The 21,452-nt window shown below is 39.4% G+C and overlaps 1 protein-coding gene across 1 annotated transcript in view; it reads right to left on the bottom strand.

The window, feature by feature from the left end:
* The window catches only part of tbck (TBC1 domain containing kinase), a 53,723-nt gene extending 32,367 nt beyond the window's left edge, over positions 1-21,356 (bottom strand). The window contains exons 1-22 of the mRNA XM_073465713.1: positions 21,231-21,356; positions 20,589-20,801; positions 18,779-18,851; positions 18,327-18,441; positions 18,158-18,231; positions 17,366-17,507; positions 17,186-17,246; positions 17,031-17,092; positions 16,397-16,458; positions 15,931-16,079; positions 15,593-15,731; positions 15,377-15,476; positions 15,093-15,142; positions 14,856-14,985; positions 14,531-14,629; positions 12,853-12,915; positions 12,636-12,762; positions 12,358-12,408; positions 12,179-12,262; positions 10,274-10,359; positions 8,234-8,270; positions 3,033-3,194 (exon numbers count right to left, since the gene is read on the bottom strand). Of these exons, the coding sequence (XP_073321814.1) occupies positions 3,033-3,194; positions 8,234-8,270; positions 10,274-10,359; positions 12,179-12,262; positions 12,358-12,408; positions 12,636-12,762; positions 12,853-12,915; positions 14,531-14,629; positions 14,856-14,985; positions 15,093-15,142; positions 15,377-15,476; positions 15,593-15,731; positions 15,931-16,079; positions 16,397-16,458; positions 17,031-17,092; positions 17,186-17,246; positions 17,366-17,507; positions 18,158-18,231; positions 18,327-18,441; positions 18,779-18,851; positions 20,589-20,781 (2,059 nt within the window). The 5' untranslated portion in view covers positions 20,782-20,801; positions 21,231-21,356. The remainder of the gene's footprint in view (positions 1-3,032; positions 3,195-8,233; positions 8,271-10,273; positions 10,360-12,178; positions 12,263-12,357; positions 12,409-12,635; positions 12,763-12,852; positions 12,916-14,530; positions 14,630-14,855; positions 14,986-15,092; positions 15,143-15,376; positions 15,477-15,592; positions 15,732-15,930; positions 16,080-16,396; positions 16,459-17,030; positions 17,093-17,185; positions 17,247-17,365; positions 17,508-18,157; positions 18,232-18,326; positions 18,442-18,778; positions 18,852-20,588; positions 20,802-21,230) is intronic.
* Between the last annotated feature and the right edge of the window lie 96 nt (positions 21,357-21,452).

Here is a 21,452-nt window from a genome sequence, read left to right as displayed (position 1 = left end):
TTCATTCCTGTGTCAAAATGACTGTAGCAGTTATGGGTAGTGACGGAAACATGACACCTGGGTGGACATGGGCTAATTTTCACCTCTTTTCTGGTGCAATGCTATGACGCATGTCGAAGTTAAGGGCACTGGTGCATTCAAACTTTTCCATCCACAAATTCAGTGGGTGCCGAGTTTGATGTACAAGATATGTAAAGTAAACACTTTATCTCCATGTTTCTATCTACTGTTCCCTTTTAACGGCACATTTGCGACAAACATGACACACCAGAAAAAAAAAACTACCAATGGAAAAGGAGTCAGTAACCTATGCATATATGCATTAGATTTGATGGTATTACGATGGCATGTTGCCATGCTGACATTTGTCATTTAGCACTGAACATATAGTACAGCTGAGTCGACAGAAAAAGGCAATCGTTTTGCAAGAATTTGGTCATGAACTATCCAACTTTGGACTGATGATGGTGCCAGTAGAAAAGTCAGGGATTCACTAAAGTCAGTAGGGTTCATCCTCTGGGAACTATAAATGTATTTACGAAATTCCATGGCAATCCATCAACTAGCTTTTGGGATCTTATAATCTGGACCATCGTGGTGAAACAGGCACTGGACAGACCAACTCTCTACGGCTAAAGAAACAAACAGTGCACACTCCAGGCCAATAAGCCCACAGTAGTTAGACCTCCTCTGTTATTTGGTGAAGGTGATAAGTACTGTGCTTAACTGTGTGATATTCATTTGGATTAAGCAGTCCGTCTCTGTAACAAGTTATATAAAATCTTGAGTGTGAACCAGAACTTGGCTGGAAGCTAAAGTAAACAAGTCCTGTTCGAGGTCAGGCTGTAGCCCAGAATTCATCCTAATATAGTTTAGAGAAAGTGCCAGATACTACACTGTAACTACCCAGGTATACACAAGCTGCGATAATGAGGCTGGCAATGATATACAGAAACGAGCTGGCAGCAGTAGCCACTCTCAGGAAAACATGCCAAAGAAGCTGACTGCAGCTCTAGGCCAACATATTTTACCTTTATAAGGAGAACTGGCTCTCCTCTTCCCTTCCGCCTCATCACATGAATCTGTTGGACTTGGGCAGTAAAACACAGTGAAGTATGGCAACACTGAATTTAGGCAGAAGGGGAGGCTGCTGTTGGCCTTAGTTTACAGAGTGCTCCAGCAGCCCCGTTTGGACAAATCGTCCCTGTCTCTGTTAGTTTAAAAACCCCAATGTCATTCTGCCTTTCAGTAGGAAAAAAAGAGGGCTAAGCAGCGTTTGGAAATAGAGTTTTAAAGTGAAATTCTTTGAGATATCCCCCAGGCGAGAGGTACATTCTGAAGACATACATTATGAATGCCGCACTCGGATTTTATGTCACCGATGCTTTGCTGAAGTAATCGCATTGTGCATCTGAAAAGGAGCAGTAAAGAGGGCACACATTAAGAGACACTGTTAGGAATCTTCACTCTGGGTGGCATATGCAGCCGACAAAACCATCAAAGTCCCTCGGGCAAAGTGTCACCGTCTTCCTATAGCACATTACAAACTTTGGACTGGGAGTCAGTCTGTTAAAAGACCTCAACAAAACACATTCAATCATCAGAGCAAAGCTAATAAGTATGCATCCCCATCAAGCTGGTGTGATTAGAATCAAGCCACTGAATTCCCCCTTGATTTGTCGGCCCTCCTCCTGTGTCTTTTTCGAAAAAGAGGAGGCAGAATGAATCCTCTTGCCTGTAATGCACTGAAGCCTGTAGGGATTAACAACCATAATGCATAGTTTAAAGACTATATTTCAATATTTGCCACCCATACGCCCACCTCCAACAGCTCATTTTTGCACTGCGGTGACATGTCACTTGTAATGGTGTATTGAGAGTTTAAAGACCTGTAATTTACAATGTGTGTCATTATTCGTATTGAAAAAGTAAAACACATGCAGGTGTATCACGTGTGATGCTTCTACACGGACTTTCTCACCCCCCTTTTTCCTGCCAGTGCCATTTCATACCACAGCTCCTTCAGCCTGTGTGGCGTGCAGTTCTTAAGACAAATCTCGTTATCTCTTTTATTGTGCTTCAGGCAGCCTACTAGCCTCACATCCCCAAGCTAACCCTTGACTTTATTTATTTACAACTATCTCCTTTCCTTGCATGCGTAATCCTGCATTTGTGGCTCGTAGTGCCACTTCATCTCTCTGGCTCATATCGTCGAGTGGCTAAACAGTCCACACAGACTGAAGATGGAGTTAGAGCTCTGAAGGAAAAATGATAAATGATGGGAATGCTGGAAAACCACAAAGGTTGTGATCGCTGCGGCAAACAATTCCCAGGGTGCGGCGGGTTGACTGTTCGACAGATGCAGAGCAGAGTGGGGCAAGCCTAGAGCACATCAAGGAGGGAGTATGTCTGTGTAGGAGCACAGAGCTGTCGGCTTTGAGGATATCATTAACTCAAACACATCAGCACACATTAGTACTCGGAGGAATGAAAACCAGCCTCCTGCAAAACGCCAGTTGCTGATACAGATGGACAACCTTCGAGTCAGGTTTAAGGAAGACAGAAAAAAAAATCTGTTTTTACTTGTTTACAAATGTAGAGGTGCTACAGCTTCATGCACACAGACAATTAAAGCAGCATCTTGTAACTTTTTTTATGTTAAAGTAACAGCTTCAAAATAAATTTGATGGTACAGTGTCTTGTAATGGGGTGAGTGGTGTCTCTGCCTCAGCCACTCTGCACTATGTAACTTCAGTGAGAGGGTAGGATCAGTGTTACACACGTTTACTCCAAGATACAAGTTTTCAACACGACACTGTTATGATGTAATGAGTTGTGTTTGTAGTTAGCACCTACATAACGTCTGACAAATTGTTACAGAAAGCTCGGATTCATATTTACGACAGTGGCCAGAAACTTACATACTACATAATTTTGCTTTAAATCATGAAAGATGCTGTTAGCTTCTTGTTATAATCAAATAACATTTGGGATAAATGGACAAAGATGTAAACACCAGCTCATGCTCCTACCTGGCAGGTCAGAGAAGAGCAGGATGCACTCATTGAAGCCATTAGCCAGGAGACGGTCCCTGAGCTGCTGCAATATGGCCACGCCGATACAGAAGGGGAATGAGGAGTTACCCAGCAGCAGTGTGTCCCACAGGTGGAAGATCTTGTGCAGTGGGAACACATCTGTACAGAAATAAATACAACAAAGGAGAGATTTTACAAAATGACTGAATGCCTGAAAAGACAAATCCCTCGAGGGATGCACAATGGGCTCCTGCGAGCAGGACAATGGCTTGCAACATGCACACAGTGTGAAATGTGGATCAGTTAGGATATAATGAGTATGATTTGCATGTGTATAGCACATTTACTTAACATGGCTCTATGGCTTTAAAATGGGAAGCTCACTAAGCAACAATGTGCATTGGCGAGGTTTGCCTGGAGGCATAGTTTGATGAGGGGGAGGCAGCTGGGAAAATGTTTCTAGGTGGGTGTTGTTGTGGAAAAATGACAGGAGGAACATCAGGGGGCTAAGAAGCTTTAGAGCAGGGAACCTGCACAGGTTGTTTCAAGCCAAATAAAACCACATCCTGATGATGTGTCCCACTGCAGTTAGTATTTTAGACATATTACGCTCAGTATTCGAAAATTTAATGCTTCCTTCCTGTTGAGATTTATGCAGGAGAACCAATACAGTCCACCTGTTTCTATCATCTTGGGGTTTGTTAAGGGGGATGAAAGGCAGTAGACGTGTGTGGGCAGAGTGTGACTGTAGTGAGGCTGAGGAGAAAATACCTCGGAGGGGCCGTGCCACATTAGCAGTCAGCTGAGCAGACTGGTGCATGTGAGTGACAGGCAGTGTGTGTGTGCGCGCGCGCATGTGCGTGTGTGTGTGTGTGTATGTGTGTGTAAATGGAAGATGACCCTCCAACCTTGTCTCATATTGGATGGGGGGGCATTAGCAGTCAGAGGGGCACATCTCCTGAATACTGGACTCACACACTGCCTCAGGGGGAGGATAAGGGGTAAAAGGGTCACACCTCACAGTCTTCGTCCCCGAGGTGGCCTGTGTGTGTGTGTGTGTGTGAGTGTGTGTGTGTCTGTGTGTGTGTGTGTGTTTAGCCAAAGAATGAAACATCCCACTGCAAAGCCCTAAATTAATTCAGCTACAATTAATGTAAATCACAGGTCCTGTCTGCAGAGTAGCCAGGTCCTAATGCAACTATCCAAAAGGCCAAAAGTTATTCAAACAGTTGTACTGTACGATGGAGCTGTACCTAGAAGACACAGAGGTTAATTGCATATAATTTAATTTGTAACAATAATCTGTGACCCCTGCTAACGGCCTCACATTTTAAAGCTCCAAACAGCGCTCTGTGGAAAGATAAAAGTGTAATGCTGCCATCAACAAACAAACCGTATGCTGCTGAGAGCCAGCCAAAATAAAACTTGTATGTACCTCTGCTGCAGCACAGAAGGTGAAATGACTGAAATGCTAATTGGAGTCAATAAACATCTTTACATTTCTACTATTAAGCGAGCAAACCTGCAATCATTGCTGTAATCTGTAACATGTCTCTGTAGGGGTACAAGAAACTTTTTTTGAAACTTTTATTCTCTCAAACCGTATAACTCATAGGTGTCAGAATTAGTCAGTCAAATAGTTAATGATCTCAGCACAGGCAAAAAAAATACAAAAATACCCAGATTCAAGTAATCTTATATTTGCCCAGTAACATATAATCTGAATGGGTTCTACTAAAATGATAACGTTAAGCAAATTTGGCATGCAGCATCTCAAAACGTTTAGAACAGGATGCACAAACTTTTCCTTTGGACGGCCAAAAGTAATACTTATTAGTCGGCCGTTGGGCCAAGGGCCAAACCCTATTGTACTGTAATGTTATGTTGTAAAGATGGTACAAGGATCTGAAGTTCCCTTGATTGACTGACTTCCTGTGCAACGTGTAACGGATCCTACATATTTAAAGAGTATTTTTGACTTGCTAAAAAATATCACCATTAAACATTTTTTTACTATAATTGTTTTAATTTTTTCACCAGGAACATCTGGTGGGCCAAACAGAACCATTTGGTGGGCCGACTTCGGCACCCAGGCCCTACTTTTGGCAGCCCTGAACTTCAACATATAACAACTGCAGCCATTTAAATCATTTGGCCATGTTGTTACACCTTAACTGATGCAGATCCTTAACTTAACTTTGCTTTGTTCCCTTTATATGCATATTGTAATAGGGCTGCAATTAACAATCAGTTGATTATTTTCGCGATTAATCGATTAGTTGTTTGGTCTATAAAATGTCAGGAAACGGTTTAAAAAAATGTTAATCACTGTTTCCTAAAGCCCAAGATGACACCCCCAAATGTCTTTTGTCCACAAACCAAAGATATTCAGTCATAAATGAGTGAAGAATGTAGAAAATATAAAAATTTAAGAGGCTCAAATCAGAGAATTCAAATTTTCTTTTTACAAAACAAAAATCTCAAAAAATTAATCAAAGTTCACATATTGTTGCTTTAACAACATAAACTTCCTAATTGAATCAACACTCTCACAATACAACTTAATCAGTTTGAACAGAAGTTGAACATTACAAGCTTCACAACACACAGCAGATACTGCGGGGTTATTGTGATGGATTCTTTTATATTATAGCAATGCTATTTGCTTATTGTGTACAACTCTAGTCCTGTATGTATAAACACAATCTTCTCATAGTGAATAGCTCTGAAAAGAGTCATCATGAAGTCCACTAATATTTTTTAGTCATTTTTTAAAAAAGCTTCAGCATCCACAGATGCTCTTGAACTTAGATTAAGAAGGCAAAGATTCACGGGTAGGATGAGGTATGCAAATCCAATTTAGGGCAATTAGGGTGGTAAAAACAAAGAAGTCTTAAATAAATATTGGTATAAAAAGTTATAAATATACATCGCGCCCTCCTCAAGGTCTTCTTGAGGAAGACAAACTTGCCAATAAGTGTTGCATAAGATGCATTTTTATATTGTATTAAATCCATATTTATCAAAGCCTTTTTATTTTTACTATCCTGAAACTGAGCGTCTGGAATTGATTTTGTCTGCCACTTCCTGCCAATGGATCTACACATAATGTATTTTTTCCTTTTTACTATTGCCTCAAAAATCTTTAATGGCCTGCAGGTTCGAATACATTACTCCTGTAATTTCAGCTGACTGTAAAATCATAACAATGAAATCAATATTGCTCAAATAGCTGTGTAATAACAACCATCCCAACAAGACTTATATACTGTTTTTAATAAAACATCTTTCTAATTCTCTGCATTAATAGTGTTGGTGAGTCATTACTTAGATGCAGAAAATGGTGCAGACCGGCCCACAGGGAGCGCTATAATAAGCCTGTAAAGTCTTGAGCTCAGCTCTGCCACTGTTAAGTCACAGAGACGTGACACTTGGTACAGACATGTGTCTGCATACTAAATACCTTTGCCATTTAGAAACTACACTATAATGTCCACCATCCATTTCTGGCTGACATTTAGGATTTTGGGAAAAATCTCTTAAAACTGTGTCACACACCCGCTCAGCCTGACAAAAATCACAGGTGCATCACATTACATAGGAATTACCTTTCTTAATTTGATTAAAAATGTAACTCAAAAAATACAATTTTATTAGCACGTTAGTTTTAAACAGCAGTTGAAGACGTATTTAGATAATTTGCTTAAGTAATTGCACCACACTGAAAAACTCCATTACAAGTACTAGCCTGCGTTAAAGAATTACAGTATGGACAATTGGTACCAACACTACAAAATGCATAAGAATGGAAGTTATGTTTTCACCCATGTCCGTTTGTTTGTTGTTTTTTTGTCAGCGGGATTACACAAAATTACTAAATGATTTCCACAAAACTTGGATGGAGGATGGGTCTAGAATAGACCTCATGAACTTTTGGTGTGGATCCAGATAAAGGGACGGATCCAGGACAGGCCAGTTATGGCACTTTTTGTATCTTACATTAAAAACCCAGACGTATTTAGGTGGCTGGTATCTATGAGTGAGTACAATTTAATGTGGATCCGAATAGAAAACAACATCTAGCCAATTTGAATATGTTTCCATAGAAGGTATTCTTTTATCATCTGCGATACGGTACCAAACAGAGATAGTAACCTTCAGCTACCACCAATGTGCAGCTGAGATAATGGGTATTTTGTTTCTCTTTTTCTCGGCCTATTATTCTTTCACAACACAACGGAGATTGTGATTTCATCTGCACTGTTTTGCTGTCCTAATGGCTGGCTCATACAGATCTGGTGATCATAAATTATGGTTAATCAGTCATGGGTAGTTTAAAATGTTGAGCGACACAGGGCTATCAAGGGATAGTTTTATTATTAGATCTTTACAAGTGTTGCATTAACATCTAAAAGTTGGAGGGAGCTTTGTGTCCAGTACTTTTGGATGGTTTAATCAATGCATCATACATTATTAGATGATCATATGTTTGACATGTAACATCTCTGATAAGTAACTACATCTTGTGGTGGAATGTGGTGGATGAAAAAGTGCGATAAATCTTCATATAGTGAGTTGATGTATCAAGTGACACAAAATGGAAATCATTTGATAAAATGAAAGTACCTCAAGATTATATGTATGAACAGTACTTCATTTAATGTAATTAGTTACTTTTCGACACTGATATCTAAAGCTTTTAAACTTCGTCAGCTCAGTCAATCAACTGAACCTGAGACATGAATTTGTCATTTGTGTCCGTTGTCGTGAATCTTGTTATAGATCATCAATGACAGCAGAGCTCCATCCACTGATGTAGACTACAAGGTGTAGTTGAAAGCTAAGCAAAGGCTTGAAGGAGAAACCTTGTCTTATCAGCTCAATGGTGGGATTTTAAAATGTATTCAGATAAAACACAAAATGGACATAAAAAAAAAAAAAAGATGTGCTTGTGACAAGCTGAGCGGTCAAGTCCTTTCTCTTTGGGACTGGAATTAATTAGCAGCTGGAATAAAGGTCACTCACACAAAAGAAAAGCACGGAAAAGCTCCAGAACGTGTCCATACCGAGGCCACTGACCTTTTCTCTCTTTCATAGATACTCTAATTGAAGCAGACTCAAAATACCCTCTGAAAGTTTTGGATTATGCACAGTATCACATCATATCCACACCGTGTGTAGAGAGAAAAGCTACTCACGTGTAAACATAGTCAGGAACCATGGAATAGCATACAGCTGTGACAAAAAAAGAGACATAAGATATTAGCACATTTATGAGATAATAGCATTCGTTTAATATTCAGCAACAAATTGCTAAGGGCTTAAATGAAATGAATGAACTGCTTTCCCACTGGAGACACTTTTTTCTTTAAGAAGAGCAGCACACATGGCTGCACATTTCAACGCCCCCTGAGAAACAGAAACGGCAATAAAAGAGCAAACTGCTGAGTTTGGTTATTAGTCAATGGGGAGAAAGCTAACAATGAATCTCATTACACCAATCTTGTCATCCAACCTTTTTTTCTCTCCAACTTCACTCTCTCCCCTCCACACTTTCCCAGGAGGAAATGCATAAAATTGAAATTAGCACCCCCGCACACACTCTCACATACTAACACGCACATACACACCATTTACCACCTGTTATAACACCTGCCAAACGCTGGCTACCGTCGCTGGGGCTCTGTAATGTTCAGCAGTGAAAGGGTTCTGGAGCAGCGAGTGCAGGAACACTGGAGCTTATCTCAGCAAGTTAATTGATGGCTAATTGCGGGGGAGCTGGTGACTGTTCAGCAGACCTCTTCTGCGCCCAGGAGTGATGAGCTTGAGAGAGAGAGAGCCACTGCACTCCCAGTCTCGGCCTCAATTTCAGCAGCTCGGCGGCAGGACTGCGAGTCCAGCCAGATTGGATTAGTGTAGGTGTAAATGGCAAACCCAGGAGGGGAGATGTGGCCAAATTGAGAATGGTCTAAATCAAACCACTGGCCACATGCAATCTGACTCTCTGCCGATGGCTTCAGGCATTTCTGGAACTGAGTCCTTGGACACCACATTTTCAAACATGACTTGTGGGTTCTGCATTCTTGCACAAGATTTGTCTTTTTATGCAAGACAAACTGCATTAAGCTAGCCATGGTTTGCCTATACGGGAGAATCAAATCCATTTCATACTGGAGTGACATTTGGTCTTTTAGGGCCGATAGTTTTATTACGTCAGTAAAACAACAGTTGAGAGTGTTCTCTGAAGTTCACAGCGAAAAAAAAAGGGGATTTATGGCCTGTAAAGTCTAATCACTGGGACTGACATCAAGTATGAAAGCTGTATCAACAAAGCTTGCTCCAATGTTATCCTGGCCTAAGAATGAAAACAGGCATACTAAGTCTCCTTTGAAAGGCAAGTCAATGCTGGTAGCACTGTACATGCAGTACATGTCAAGTCAGCATCGTAGGAGCATTGCTTTTTCTTTGAAGAGCCACGTCTGAACAACGAATGGGCGAGATACTGAAAGAATCTCAAAGGGACATCTGTTCGAGGTAAACCTTTGTTTAAAAACACAAACAGCACAACAGTTACAGGCAATATTCGTGCAAGAAGTATCTTTCCTAGCGTTCTCTTTTTCCCCTACGCACATTTAAATTATGACAGACGATCAGTAAGCAGCAGAGAAGCTGCAGAATCAGATACTGCAAGGAGGAGGAGGCTTGACTCCTCTATGATAAAGACCCCACTTTTCATCGGGTAATGTCCCAGAGGCTGGTCTACAGGTGACACACATTCATCAGCGCAGTTACTGAAACCCCAGAGAGACGGTAGAGACTTTAACCTTGTCACTGTCTGAGCAGAGCTGGAAAGAGGGAAGCGAAGGGCAGGAAGAGATGGCACAGAGTAAGAGAAATAAGGTAAGCCTGGCAGAGGACAATCATTAAGTGTGCCTAGCAGACATTAGTCGCTGTATAAATCATCGCCAGCGGACTATTGGGAGAACTTGACCCTCGCCACAAATTCTGGAAAGGAGAATGTGGAGCAAAAAAATGTCAATGACAATGAAAAGATATACACTGTGATCTATTGATGGTCAGTTTCTTTGCCCCTGGTGTGGAGCCAGAAAGTGGAATCATGTATTATTAATATCTTTGACTTCCTACTAATGGTAAACCTGCAATAGAAGACAATGTTGTAATACAGCTACTGCTGTCTACGTCAATGTGTCAGGGCACTCGCACTCTTGGTAACTTACATCTGGGATGAAGCCAATCTCATTTAGATGGTTGCTTAGCTCTGGGTCATGGAAGGCAATCATTTGGGAGAAGACAGTCAAGTACTCTGGAAAAAACAGGCAAAAGGGCAAAAAGGTTTATACACAATGTATTGTGTAGCTTAACAGAAGAAAGTCTGCTCGACCAAACAAGACTTTACAGTCAACAGCAAGAGGTAAGGATTGCACAATATGTAAACACACACAAACTTAGCTAATGACTGGATTTAGTAAATCAGTCAGCAAGCAATGAGATCTCATATTTCAGATACGTTGTGTATTCTGTTCATGGAAAAATACGCTGTGTAAATACAGACAGTACAAAACAGGGACCGACTCCATGACGCCACTCAAAGGTTTCTGTAGAGCCACTGTGAAGGTCAGTGTGGTGGCTCCAGCCATCGCCATGTGGCAGTGTCTGACTCCACTTAACTCCAAGTTAATCCAAAATAGTGCAAAAAAGTGGAGCGTGGGTAGAGTTGAGGCAGGCTAAAGGAAGCCTGGTTGCTGAAAGCCTGTCTCGCATAGCCAGACCTAATTTCACAGAGTTGGAGCTGGAGAAAGGTCAGGCTGCAAAAGGCAATTTCAAAATTTTCTTGATGACTTATTTTTACTTCTGCCAAAAAGGTTGTTATTTTACCTGTGTAAATTTGTTGGTTTGTCAGCAGGATTACACAAAAACCGCCAAACGGATTTCCATGAAACTTAAATGGAGGATGGGTCTCGGCCCAGTTGCCCCCATTAACTTTTGGTGCGGATTCAATTAAAGGAACTGATCCAGGATTATTTTTTATCACTTGCCAATTGCTAGATAGGGCATTTTTTGACTTATTTAAAATTAATTTCTGAGGGAATAATGCATTGACCTTGATGAAAAAAAAAGGAGTATTGAGTTGATTGGTATGTAAAAGAGCGTATAATTGAATGTGGATCCGAGATTTGGTAAGCTTAAATTATGGCTAAGCAGTTATGGGGGGTTTAAAATTTAGAGTGACACAGGGCTACTGAGTTTGATATTAGATGAGGCCTGATTGAATTAAAGGGGAGTGTTGGGGCTTGGTGGAGGTATGCGCTCTACTGAGTGCCATTCAGTCTCCTTACAGTTGTCATGAACAGGAAAATTAACGATAAAGATCAAAGTGTTATTTGTACCAGGCTGTAAACATCTTTATTTCTGCTGTAAGAGAGGGTCTATGGGGATTCACTCATGGAGCCAACCTCAAGTGGTTATTCAAAGAATTGCAGCTTTCAGGCGGTGGTTTTATCTTTCAGCCCATAGGTTTCCTTCTGAGTGTAATGCTGTGCTAACACCATTCTTCAAACTGTAAGTCATAAAAGGAGTTCGGACCAGACAGATAAACATAAGCACACTCTCCAGGGTATCTCGCAGTGGAAAAGAAAGGGTAATAGCCGCATTCCCCACAGAGTTCAAGAGGTATATGGTGAAGCTGATTATCAGTCACATAAGAATTGCTTGTGACATTTCTCCGCAGGCTTTTGTGGTTTCATTTGTTTCCCTATCTCTAAATGATGTGGCTCAGCTGCAAACTCCATTAAGACAGACTGAAATTAGTTTTCACAGCTTTGGAACAACATGGAGGCAAAATTTAATCAACATTGAGCTGACGGCCTGATGCTCTGCGCCAGACGATGATAATTCGTTTTTGAACTTAGACGGATGCTCTGACCGTGTTTAATACTTATTACTTAACTTGCAGTGGCAGAGGACTACATAAGCTCAAAAACACTGGATGGCTGGAGTGTAAAGAAAAAAGCGTGTTTCATTTGTATGACAATCAGGATAAACAAAAAATTAAGCTAAGAGATCACAATACTTTATTGCTGTGCCAAGCACACACAACAAGTGCTTATTCTAGTATTTCTCACCTTGAATGACGTGAGAGTTGTCCTTCAGGAAAAAGTTGTACAAGTATTTGGGGATGAAGGCAGACATGCAGGCGTATGCCAGGGCTGTGAAGAGTTTGACACAAGTATGAAAGGAAGCCAAAAAGAACAAAAAGGTAGAAATAAAACACTCAACTAGGGAATAGAAACAAAATTCTCACCTTCGTTATTGAAATTCAAGTAGAGGAATGGGGCACAAAGTGAATCCAAACCTGAAAAGAAGAAAAAAAAATCAAAACAGCTGTCAATACAAGTTTACTTTACCTGCAACTGAGGAAGTAGAAATCAAGATGTGACATGATCACCATCTAGTGTTCGATCATGTTTAGTACAATAAGGAAAAGTGCAAATGAAAGAGAGAGATTAAACTGAGAACCAAAAAAGGAAAAGGACACGAGAGTGAGACAGTCGAAGTAATTGACAGGGCGGAGAGACTAACCCTGCCAGTAGACCAGGTCAGGGTGGGAGACCACCCAGGCTTTCAACACACGCCTGAACTTGATGTGGCCCTGAGGAGACGACAGCAGCTCATCGTACTGATGGCAGCGTGGGATGTCCACCTCGATCTGTAAACGTGCACAGAAAGGCACCCTAGAAAAACTTGTAAAAATTGACTTGACATTTTACTGCTGTCTAATCTTAGACAAATATGTTACCTGTCTGTCTGTTGGTATGGGCGTGTCCTTGTCAATGCTCTCATATTTGGCTTGAATATCTCCCTGTGCAATAAAAAGAAAAAAGAAAGATAAGTGTGCGACATAATGCTAAAACTGCACCTTTTGACATTTTTGTAATGGAGAAACTAACTTTTGCTCTGAGACACATTACAGGCATGTTTGCTAAATGTTGGAAAGGTTGGATTAGGTTTATCAACCCATATAGAAGAGATTTCAAGTATCAGTTATATTATATTGGTTCTCTGCTACAGTGCACACACTTTTGGGCTCTTTGTTTGAATATTTGTTTTGTTCTGTTTGGTTTTAAATACAAAAAATGCTTTGCATCTGTTGACTTTCTACTCAAATAAAAAGACACTTGATAATAACTGTCATTAATAAATAGTCAATTTCTAGTAAATTAAACATTAGTCACTGTAATAGTTATTTGGCTGTTAAAAAACAATGAAAAAATAATTTATTAAGCAATTGTAACGGTTTATAAAATAAGAGTTGCAACTTTATAATGGCTATCCAAATAATGTTTATAGATGAACTACTATATACAAAGTATTATAAACATCAGTTGCAACTTTACAATAAACAATTGCTTAATAAATGGTTTATAAAGCATTTCATTGTTTGTTAACAGTTAAATAACTATTTACTTAAGTGTAATTTATTATAATTTTTCCATTTATCATAATGGTTATTATATAGTGTTACCAAACTGCACCTTTTAATGTCCACAGTAGAATTTTATAATTTCCTTTACAAAGTATGAGGCTACAGCATCAGTTCGTTAGTCACAAGATCATAGGAATCTATATTTCCATGTGTTTGTTTTTTTTTTTGTTTTTTTTTGTTTGTTTTTAAAAATTATAAAATGAGTAACCTCATGTGACTAATGACTAAATATAGTATGATGCATTAATGGGTAACACTTTATAATAACCATCATTAATAAATGGTAAATGTATCAAACTTAAGTTGATAATTATTCCATTCTTAACGAACAATAAAATGCTTTAGAAACCTTTATTAAGCAATTGTTTACTGTTAAGTTGAACCTGATTTTTCTTCTTTTTTGATACTGATACTAGTTTATAATACTTTGTAAATGGTTAATGAATACTTTTAGTTCATCTATAAACATTATTTGGATGAACATTATTTAACAAATGTTTATAAACCTTTACAATTACTTAATAAATAAAACATTTAATTATTTGTTAACAGCAAACAAAGTATTGACTAAAGATTACAATCCATAAAAAACAATAATAAAATAATTAAAATAATTAAATAATAATGTCTTTTTATCAAAAACTACAGAGTTATTATATCAAATGGTTGCTACTGCTGGATTCAGAACTTTAGTTTCAATAATAGGAGTTTTGATCCACATGGTAGGTCTGATTTGTAGCATGTCAGATTGAGGTTAAACTTATTTTTGTGATTTTTTTGTTTCTTAAAAGAAAATCAACTTTGTCTACCAATCAGGGCATGATAAATATGTGAAATCAATAATTTGGCGTGGTCACGTCTTGACAGTTTCCACTGCAAATTTTATCTTTTGACCTCAAACAGAAACATTTCAGTGGGGCTTTTCCTTAACATACCAAATTTAGTCGTTTATCATTAATAGGTTAATAAAGGACTACAATTTCTCTTGTACCTCAATGCCCAGCAGTGCTGCCCAGGCCAGACCTCGAACAAGGGGAGGAATATCCACTCTGGCCTCTTTCCACACCAGATTCTTCTTGTAAGGATAGGCCTGACGACAAAACATTAAACCATCATGTTATCATTTTTTATTCAACAACAACCTGTTTAAATGATAATTATTACAAATCAGGGAAATAACAACCATCAGGCTCTGACATATTCAGGTACTCTGTCTAATTGAAAGATATGTTCATGTGTATAGCATCCCATGAGCGTGTCCCCAAGTGTGAGCAACTTAAAGTATGTGTATGTATGAATGTGTGTGGAGGCCAGACCTTGAGCAGCCTGTCAAAGAGGATGATGCGGATGAGTTGGTATTCGGTGTCTCTCTCGCGGATGATGAGCGGCAGCGTGACGGTGGCCGACAGCTCATTGCTGCTGTTGGACTGGGGCAGACTTGACTGTCTGGAGGGGGGAGAAGTAAAGGGAATATGACGTTACCCGAGCCAAAATAAATGATAGGGCGATGTGAAAAATAGTGACAAGGGATGAGAGGAGGAAAGATTGCTTACTCGTCTTCCAGTAGAGGGTAATATGCTTCTCCTGCTACATCCTTCAGTCTCTGAAAAAGGAAGAGAGTTGAAAAGGTGCCTTTTGAAAATGCTCTGTTTGTCACTATCATGGATCAACAGTGTTTAAAAGCAAGGGGCACATTTAACAAAACAGAACAATAAGGTGATGCATTGATTATGCACAGTTCTAATACCTTAAAGCTGTGGTATATTGTTAAATGTTGTATACAGCAAATGATGGTAAAAGAGTGTCTGCATGTCTGCTGTCAAGCTTGTCGTCTTACATTTCTAAGCTGGCACAGAGACAGCGTCACTGTAGTGTCATCAAGCAAGAAACTCCGGTCCCTTCCCTGGCCGAATGACTCACCATCTTCCAAGACAAAACTGGAGAAAGACAGAGTTACAAAAAGAGAGAGAGAGAGACATTTTAACCTGACGTCTGAATATCATCTAAAGCTAGCAGATGCCTTCATCTGTGCATGTGCAGGCATGTAATGTACTTGGGCAGTGTGCAGATTGGAGGTTTGGACTGTATGATCTCCTTGTTGGTAAGCTCCTTCTCAAGGTCTCCCCCCGCCAGACACCACAGATGGTACACCTCATGTATGGCCCGCTCTGACAAGTAGTCTTCATCATCGTCTTAAGATGAACACACACACAAAACAGTAAACACAGAATGCTTAATGAAAGCTAATTTAAAAATCAATTCAACTGTACAAGTTTGTATTTTGAATTTTTTAACCAAAAGGAAGAAGGTTTGACTGAGTGATTGGTGTGCATGTGGTGTGTTAGTGTGAGTGTACAGCTGCATGTAAAATTGTGTGTAGTAGGGCGAGACCTTTGCAAAGGTCACTGATGTCCTCTGGGAGGTCCAGATGTGCACAGCGCAGAGATGAAGAGAACAGGCTAACAGGCTTCTGGAAGGGTGTGTAGAGGCAGGAAACGCCATTAAACACAGGGTCTCCCAGCAGTTCGGCAGGGGTCGCCCTGGAAGACACATACAAAGAAATTATGGTCATAACCTGAAATATCCGCAGACACGGAGTGTGCCTTTAATATGTAAGAACTGAGAATTTATTGAATAAAACAATTAGTTATATCAAGTCGTAAAAACTGTTTATCGCAGTGTCAGGCAATTACTCGCTTCTGTTTATTTTGGTATCATTTCACTTGTTGGTTCTGGCGAGCTGGAATCCTCTCTGACGCACACGCAGCAAATATTTCATAACCTGCGTGACCAGAGTGTTTTGGAAACTGAATGGTCAATCTCCTTCAACAAGATATCCAGCAGAGACTGTATTTACCTTTTGGATGGAAGAAAAGTCAAGCATTTCCTTAATAACTCCAGAACATTCTCAGGCAGCTCCTAAATAACAAAAAAAGACTGCATTAGCTAGAGTAAAGGCACAATACAGACAGTTCACATTTAAACTCACAATAATCTAAAAAAAATAGAGAGAGATTAAGAAATTCTTACACAAAGTACTTGGACTATATCTGTGTTACTGAATACATTTGAACACATATAAAAAGTTAATATTGTGCCAGTATAACCTATTGAACCAAATTAAATTTATGTTTATAATTTATATGAAAGTTTCTGGGGATTGATGCTAACATACAACAACCCTTTAGCATTTACAGAACACTTAGAAACACCTATTGTTTGGGTGTTTGGGTGAAAACAAAAAGATTTCCAAGTAAGACAATGGAACGAGTATTGTTTTGGTATCAGTGCCTAAACTCAAGAGTTGTAGTACAAATACTCAAATCTTTCCAAACTGTGCTTCATTAATACAACTGTGTTTTTTAAAACATATACTGTGACGGCAGTTATGTGACCTAGTTTTCCAGTAATAGGTAATAGCTCAGTCCCTAAAAAGATACCTTAAGTATCTTATTGACTAAGATTCAGGCAGCCAAAGATTAATGCTTTACCTTAATTGTATCCAGGCAACCATGTTCCTCAGCAAGGACAGTGACAATATCGTCCATGCAACCTGAGAATGACGAACAATATCACAGTGTAAGCCTAATTGAGCTTTAGAGGATATTTGCGCAGTACTTCCAATAAGGACGTCCTTTTCACTTACCCAAGGTTAGAATGAATTTCAATCTCTCACTTATATCAATATTCTGCAGCAGTCGTCTGCCCTGTAACAGATTCAGTGTCAGAATTAAAGGTGAAATTTGAGCGAAACCCAAACAGCATTGAAAAAAGTCTTGTATGAATGACTTCTTCTTCTTTGAGGAGGTTGATGAAGGATTCTTACTGCACACAATTCAAAGAGCAAAACCCCAAGAGACCAAACGTCAGTCTTGGGTCCTGAGGGCAGGGGAGCTTCATCATGGGAAGAGTCACTGGGGTGGAAGGAGCCTTGAGCAATCACCTCTGGAGCAAGGTATGATGGGTACCTGGGGCGATGATCACAGAGCAGATAGGCACATCACTCTGTCAGCCTCTAAATAACATTTGTTGTCGACAGCTAGTACAGATGTTTATCTATGAAGTTTTCATTTCTTTGTGATCTTTGTTTAATTTCTGTTTTCCCTTTCCATACTATGAAATACATGTGTAACTCTATGTAAAGTGATACAATTCTGAATGTTTTAAACTACAATTATTACATATTGCACCTTTAAGAGCAACCTGTATAGCTGTTTGACGGTTACATTTATTACATTTTCCATCCAGATGTTTTATTGAAAGACATGGGTATCTGCCATCATTCCTCTTTTCAATCTGCGAAAGGATATTACACAGAGAATCTTGGTAGAACACAAAGGCCTTTGGATTAGGATAAAAGTCCAATGATTTGTTACAGTTCCTGAACCAGGAAGCTATTTTGATGCCCCAAAACCTGTTTTCGATGAAAAAAGATGGCCCATTATGCATCAATGTTATGGTCAATTGGCTTTTTTATGAGTCGACTAACAGCAAACAGATACAAGGAAACCTTTGACCCTGAACAGACAGCTCACATAGCTCAGTCCCACCAGTTGAAGAGTTCCAGAGAAGCCCTAATGGACCGTTCTCTGTGATGAATGAGGAGAAAAAGACGTACCCAATGGGAAAATCTACATCGGCTCCATGATCAGTCATGTGATAAAGGCCAAACTTTGCCAGCTTGACATTCCCCTACAAAGAAAAAAGCTATCTTAGAGTGACAGAATTACATTTTAAAAAATCATTTAATTGTCTTGACTGACATACATAAAACAGCTCATTTTTACCTTGCAGTCCATGAGCACATTGTGTGCGCTGAGGGCTCTGTGCACCATGCCGTGTTTGTTCATGAACTCAAGACCTTCAAGGACCTCATAGGCTATCTGCAGCACTTTCTCTGGGCTAACACAGACAAAAACACAACAATGTGTCAACCTACTTTGATGGTCAAGTGGTGACCAGGTCAGAGAAAACGCAGATAAAGAATGTATCTACACTATCAACACTTCAGAAATAAATCATCCAATACACTGAAGTTATTATGCAAACCCAACGTTGGCCAGTAGATGGCAAGGTTAATGCATAGTATTTGTCTGCTCATCATACACAACATCTACAGTAAGAGGTTAAGCGATAACTTCTCACCAGTGCAAGTGAAAGGAGAAAACGACAATGAGTTTCATCACATATACTCTAAATACTTCTGAAAATGAATGAGAATTATTAATGATAATCTCACCTGGCTGTTTTCCCCTGTTTTTGGAAGTCACTTAAACTGCTTTCATAGTGTTCAGCAACAACTATCAGCCGTTCTATAGAGCAAGAAGAAGAAACCAAACGAAAAGAGATATCCAACTGAGTTAGCGATCATTTATTGATACTTCATCATTCATTATGGGTAAGCATGTATTTATGCTGCACCTATACAATAGAAAGTGTGGTGAAAAAGCACACCTGGTTCTAATTAAAATCTAACAAAGTTGATGCATTTTTTCATTAAGATAAAAAAAAATAATAATGTTTTGATGTTCTTCGACTTCGATATAAAGTAATGCTGTCCAAAACAATAGCTGTCTGAGAAGGTTTCTAACAAAGAGAAGTGAATTCAGCTACAGCACATTACAGTGTTTCCACCAGAGGAATTTTTCCAGGGTATCAATAACCTTTTAGCAGAGGAGCAAGGGACTAAATTTAGTTGCTGTGCATTAATTTCAGATTGCAAAAACATCCCGTCTTCCTGAAGTAATACTTTCTGAACCTTAAGGATCTTTATTGGTGGAGTTTGCAGGGCTGATCATCACTGAGTCATATAGGGCTGCATGTGCAGTTTGGTAAAAAAAAATCATGATGGGATTAGTTTGGCAGATATTCAGATTGTGAAATGATTCCAATCAGTGGGACTGATCATTTTTGCATCACAGTTTTAATTTTCAGTTTTTTCATGTGACAGTTTTTGGGGTCTGTACCTATCAAACATGTCTTCTTACATTAGGAGAACAAGATTTGTAGGCCAGGGAATCTCTGCAGCACTACAGTACTTCTATATATATTATGGTTATTATATTGTGTTTTGCCACACCTTTGACTTTTGGCTTTGGCTTCTGTGATTTGGATATTGTCTTTAAATATACTGTGATTAAGACAATATTTTAATTTTCATTGTGCAACCTTAGACTGAAATAACAGCTTAAAAGGCTCCAGTTTGTGTTGTTGATGTTGTTGTGTTGGTCTGCGATGTTATTGTGCTCACCACTAGTGAAAACTGTGAAATGCATTTTGTCATCTTTTAACATTAGAACTGGAAATAAATCAAAGCAAACATGGAACAAGAAGATGAAACAAGACGACTGTCATCAATTTAGTTTGTGTTGTTGATGTTGCTGTGTTGGTCTACAATAAAATGCAGTTCTACACGATGTTATTGTGCTCACCACTAGTGAAAACTGTGAAAAGCATTTTGTCATCATTTAACATCAGAATTGGACACAAATCACAACAAACATGGAACAACACGATGAAACAAGACGACTGTCATCAATTTAGAAAGTTAATAATGGTTTATCTTGATAAAGATGCCCAAACAAAATGCCAAGTATATTTTAGATCCGCTCAGTGAGGGTAGATATTAAGGACGTTTTGATGCCTCTTCACTCTGATGTTTTCTTTTTACTGCTAATTATCTTGTGTGGCCTGCCCTCTTCCAGGTCACCACGGTGGAGAGGAGGTCATGTGGCTCGGGCACCACTTGGCGATGCCTCGGCACACTCAGTCTTCCTCCTGGATCCACACACCTTACATATATATATATACGACATCTATTGCATGTCTGTCCGTCCTTGGGAGGGATCCCTCCCTTGTGGCTCTTCCTGAGGTTTCTTCCATCTTACTGTAAAGCCCACTGAGGCAATGTGATTGTGATTTGCGCCGGCTATACAGATAAAATTGATTTGATTTGACGTTAGGTGAAAACTAAATAAAATATTAAAATGGAAGGACAGGATATACAATATGATAAGACCCCTTTTGAAAGAGCAAGACAGAAATCATACCGTGTTTCCCTCTGGAGATGTCCACATACTGACAGAGTCTGGGGTGAGTGACAGTCTTGAGGATCTGGAAGCGTCCCAGGATTTTGATAGAGTTGGGGGTCAGAGGGAGGCCATTGCTCCCACAGACATCATGAGGGAGAGCTGAGGCAAAGAAGGTGAAGGCCCCCAGCTCGGCGTCTTTCAGGGGCCTCATCTTGTCACTGGCGGTAGGCACTGATGATGGGAAAAGAGTCTTCAATATAATGTATAAATGTATGACTGCGAATGACAGGAACATTGTAATAATCAGCATATTATCGTATATTGACAGCCACTTTCTCATGTATGCCATTCTGTGTTAGCCAGGGATTAAAAACAAGAACTAAATGTTAACTGCTTAGCCACAGTTACATCTGGCTGAGACAAAGACCAAATGACAGGTTGACACTGTCATTGTACATGCAACATATTTACACCATATAGTTGTAGCTACATTAACTTCAGAAACAACATACACAGTATTAGTGTGTACAGTGATGCTGCAGTTAAACCCACTGTGTGTGTTTGTGTAGCTAAGTTAGGAAAATAACTGCCTTATTGTTCCGGGTAGGAAACCAAAGATTTAATGTGCATTTATATTCATAAAAAACTGTTTCTACTCACGCTTAATGGAAAGGCTGTACGGTCATGTCGACTCAGTGAATTTGAAATTATGGATAAAAGATATGTTTGAAATAAATTCCTTTCCTGCCTCTGCGATGCGATGGGAACAGCTGAGTGAACGTGACCGACGACGATGTTTTTGTGCGACACAGTCTTGCATGGAAAACACTTTTTTAGTAATGTAACTACGAAATACGGAGCTTAAATTAAACGAAACTATTT

The sequence above is a fragment of the Pagrus major genome, chromosome 1, assembly GCF_040436345.1.
Source record: "Pagrus major chromosome 1, Pma_NU_1.0".
Classification (NCBI taxonomy): domain Eukaryota; kingdom Metazoa; phylum Chordata; class Actinopteri; order Spariformes; family Sparidae; genus Pagrus; species Pagrus major.
Note: the sequence above shows the minus strand (reverse complement) of the source record. Positions and strands in the feature narration are given on the sequence as shown.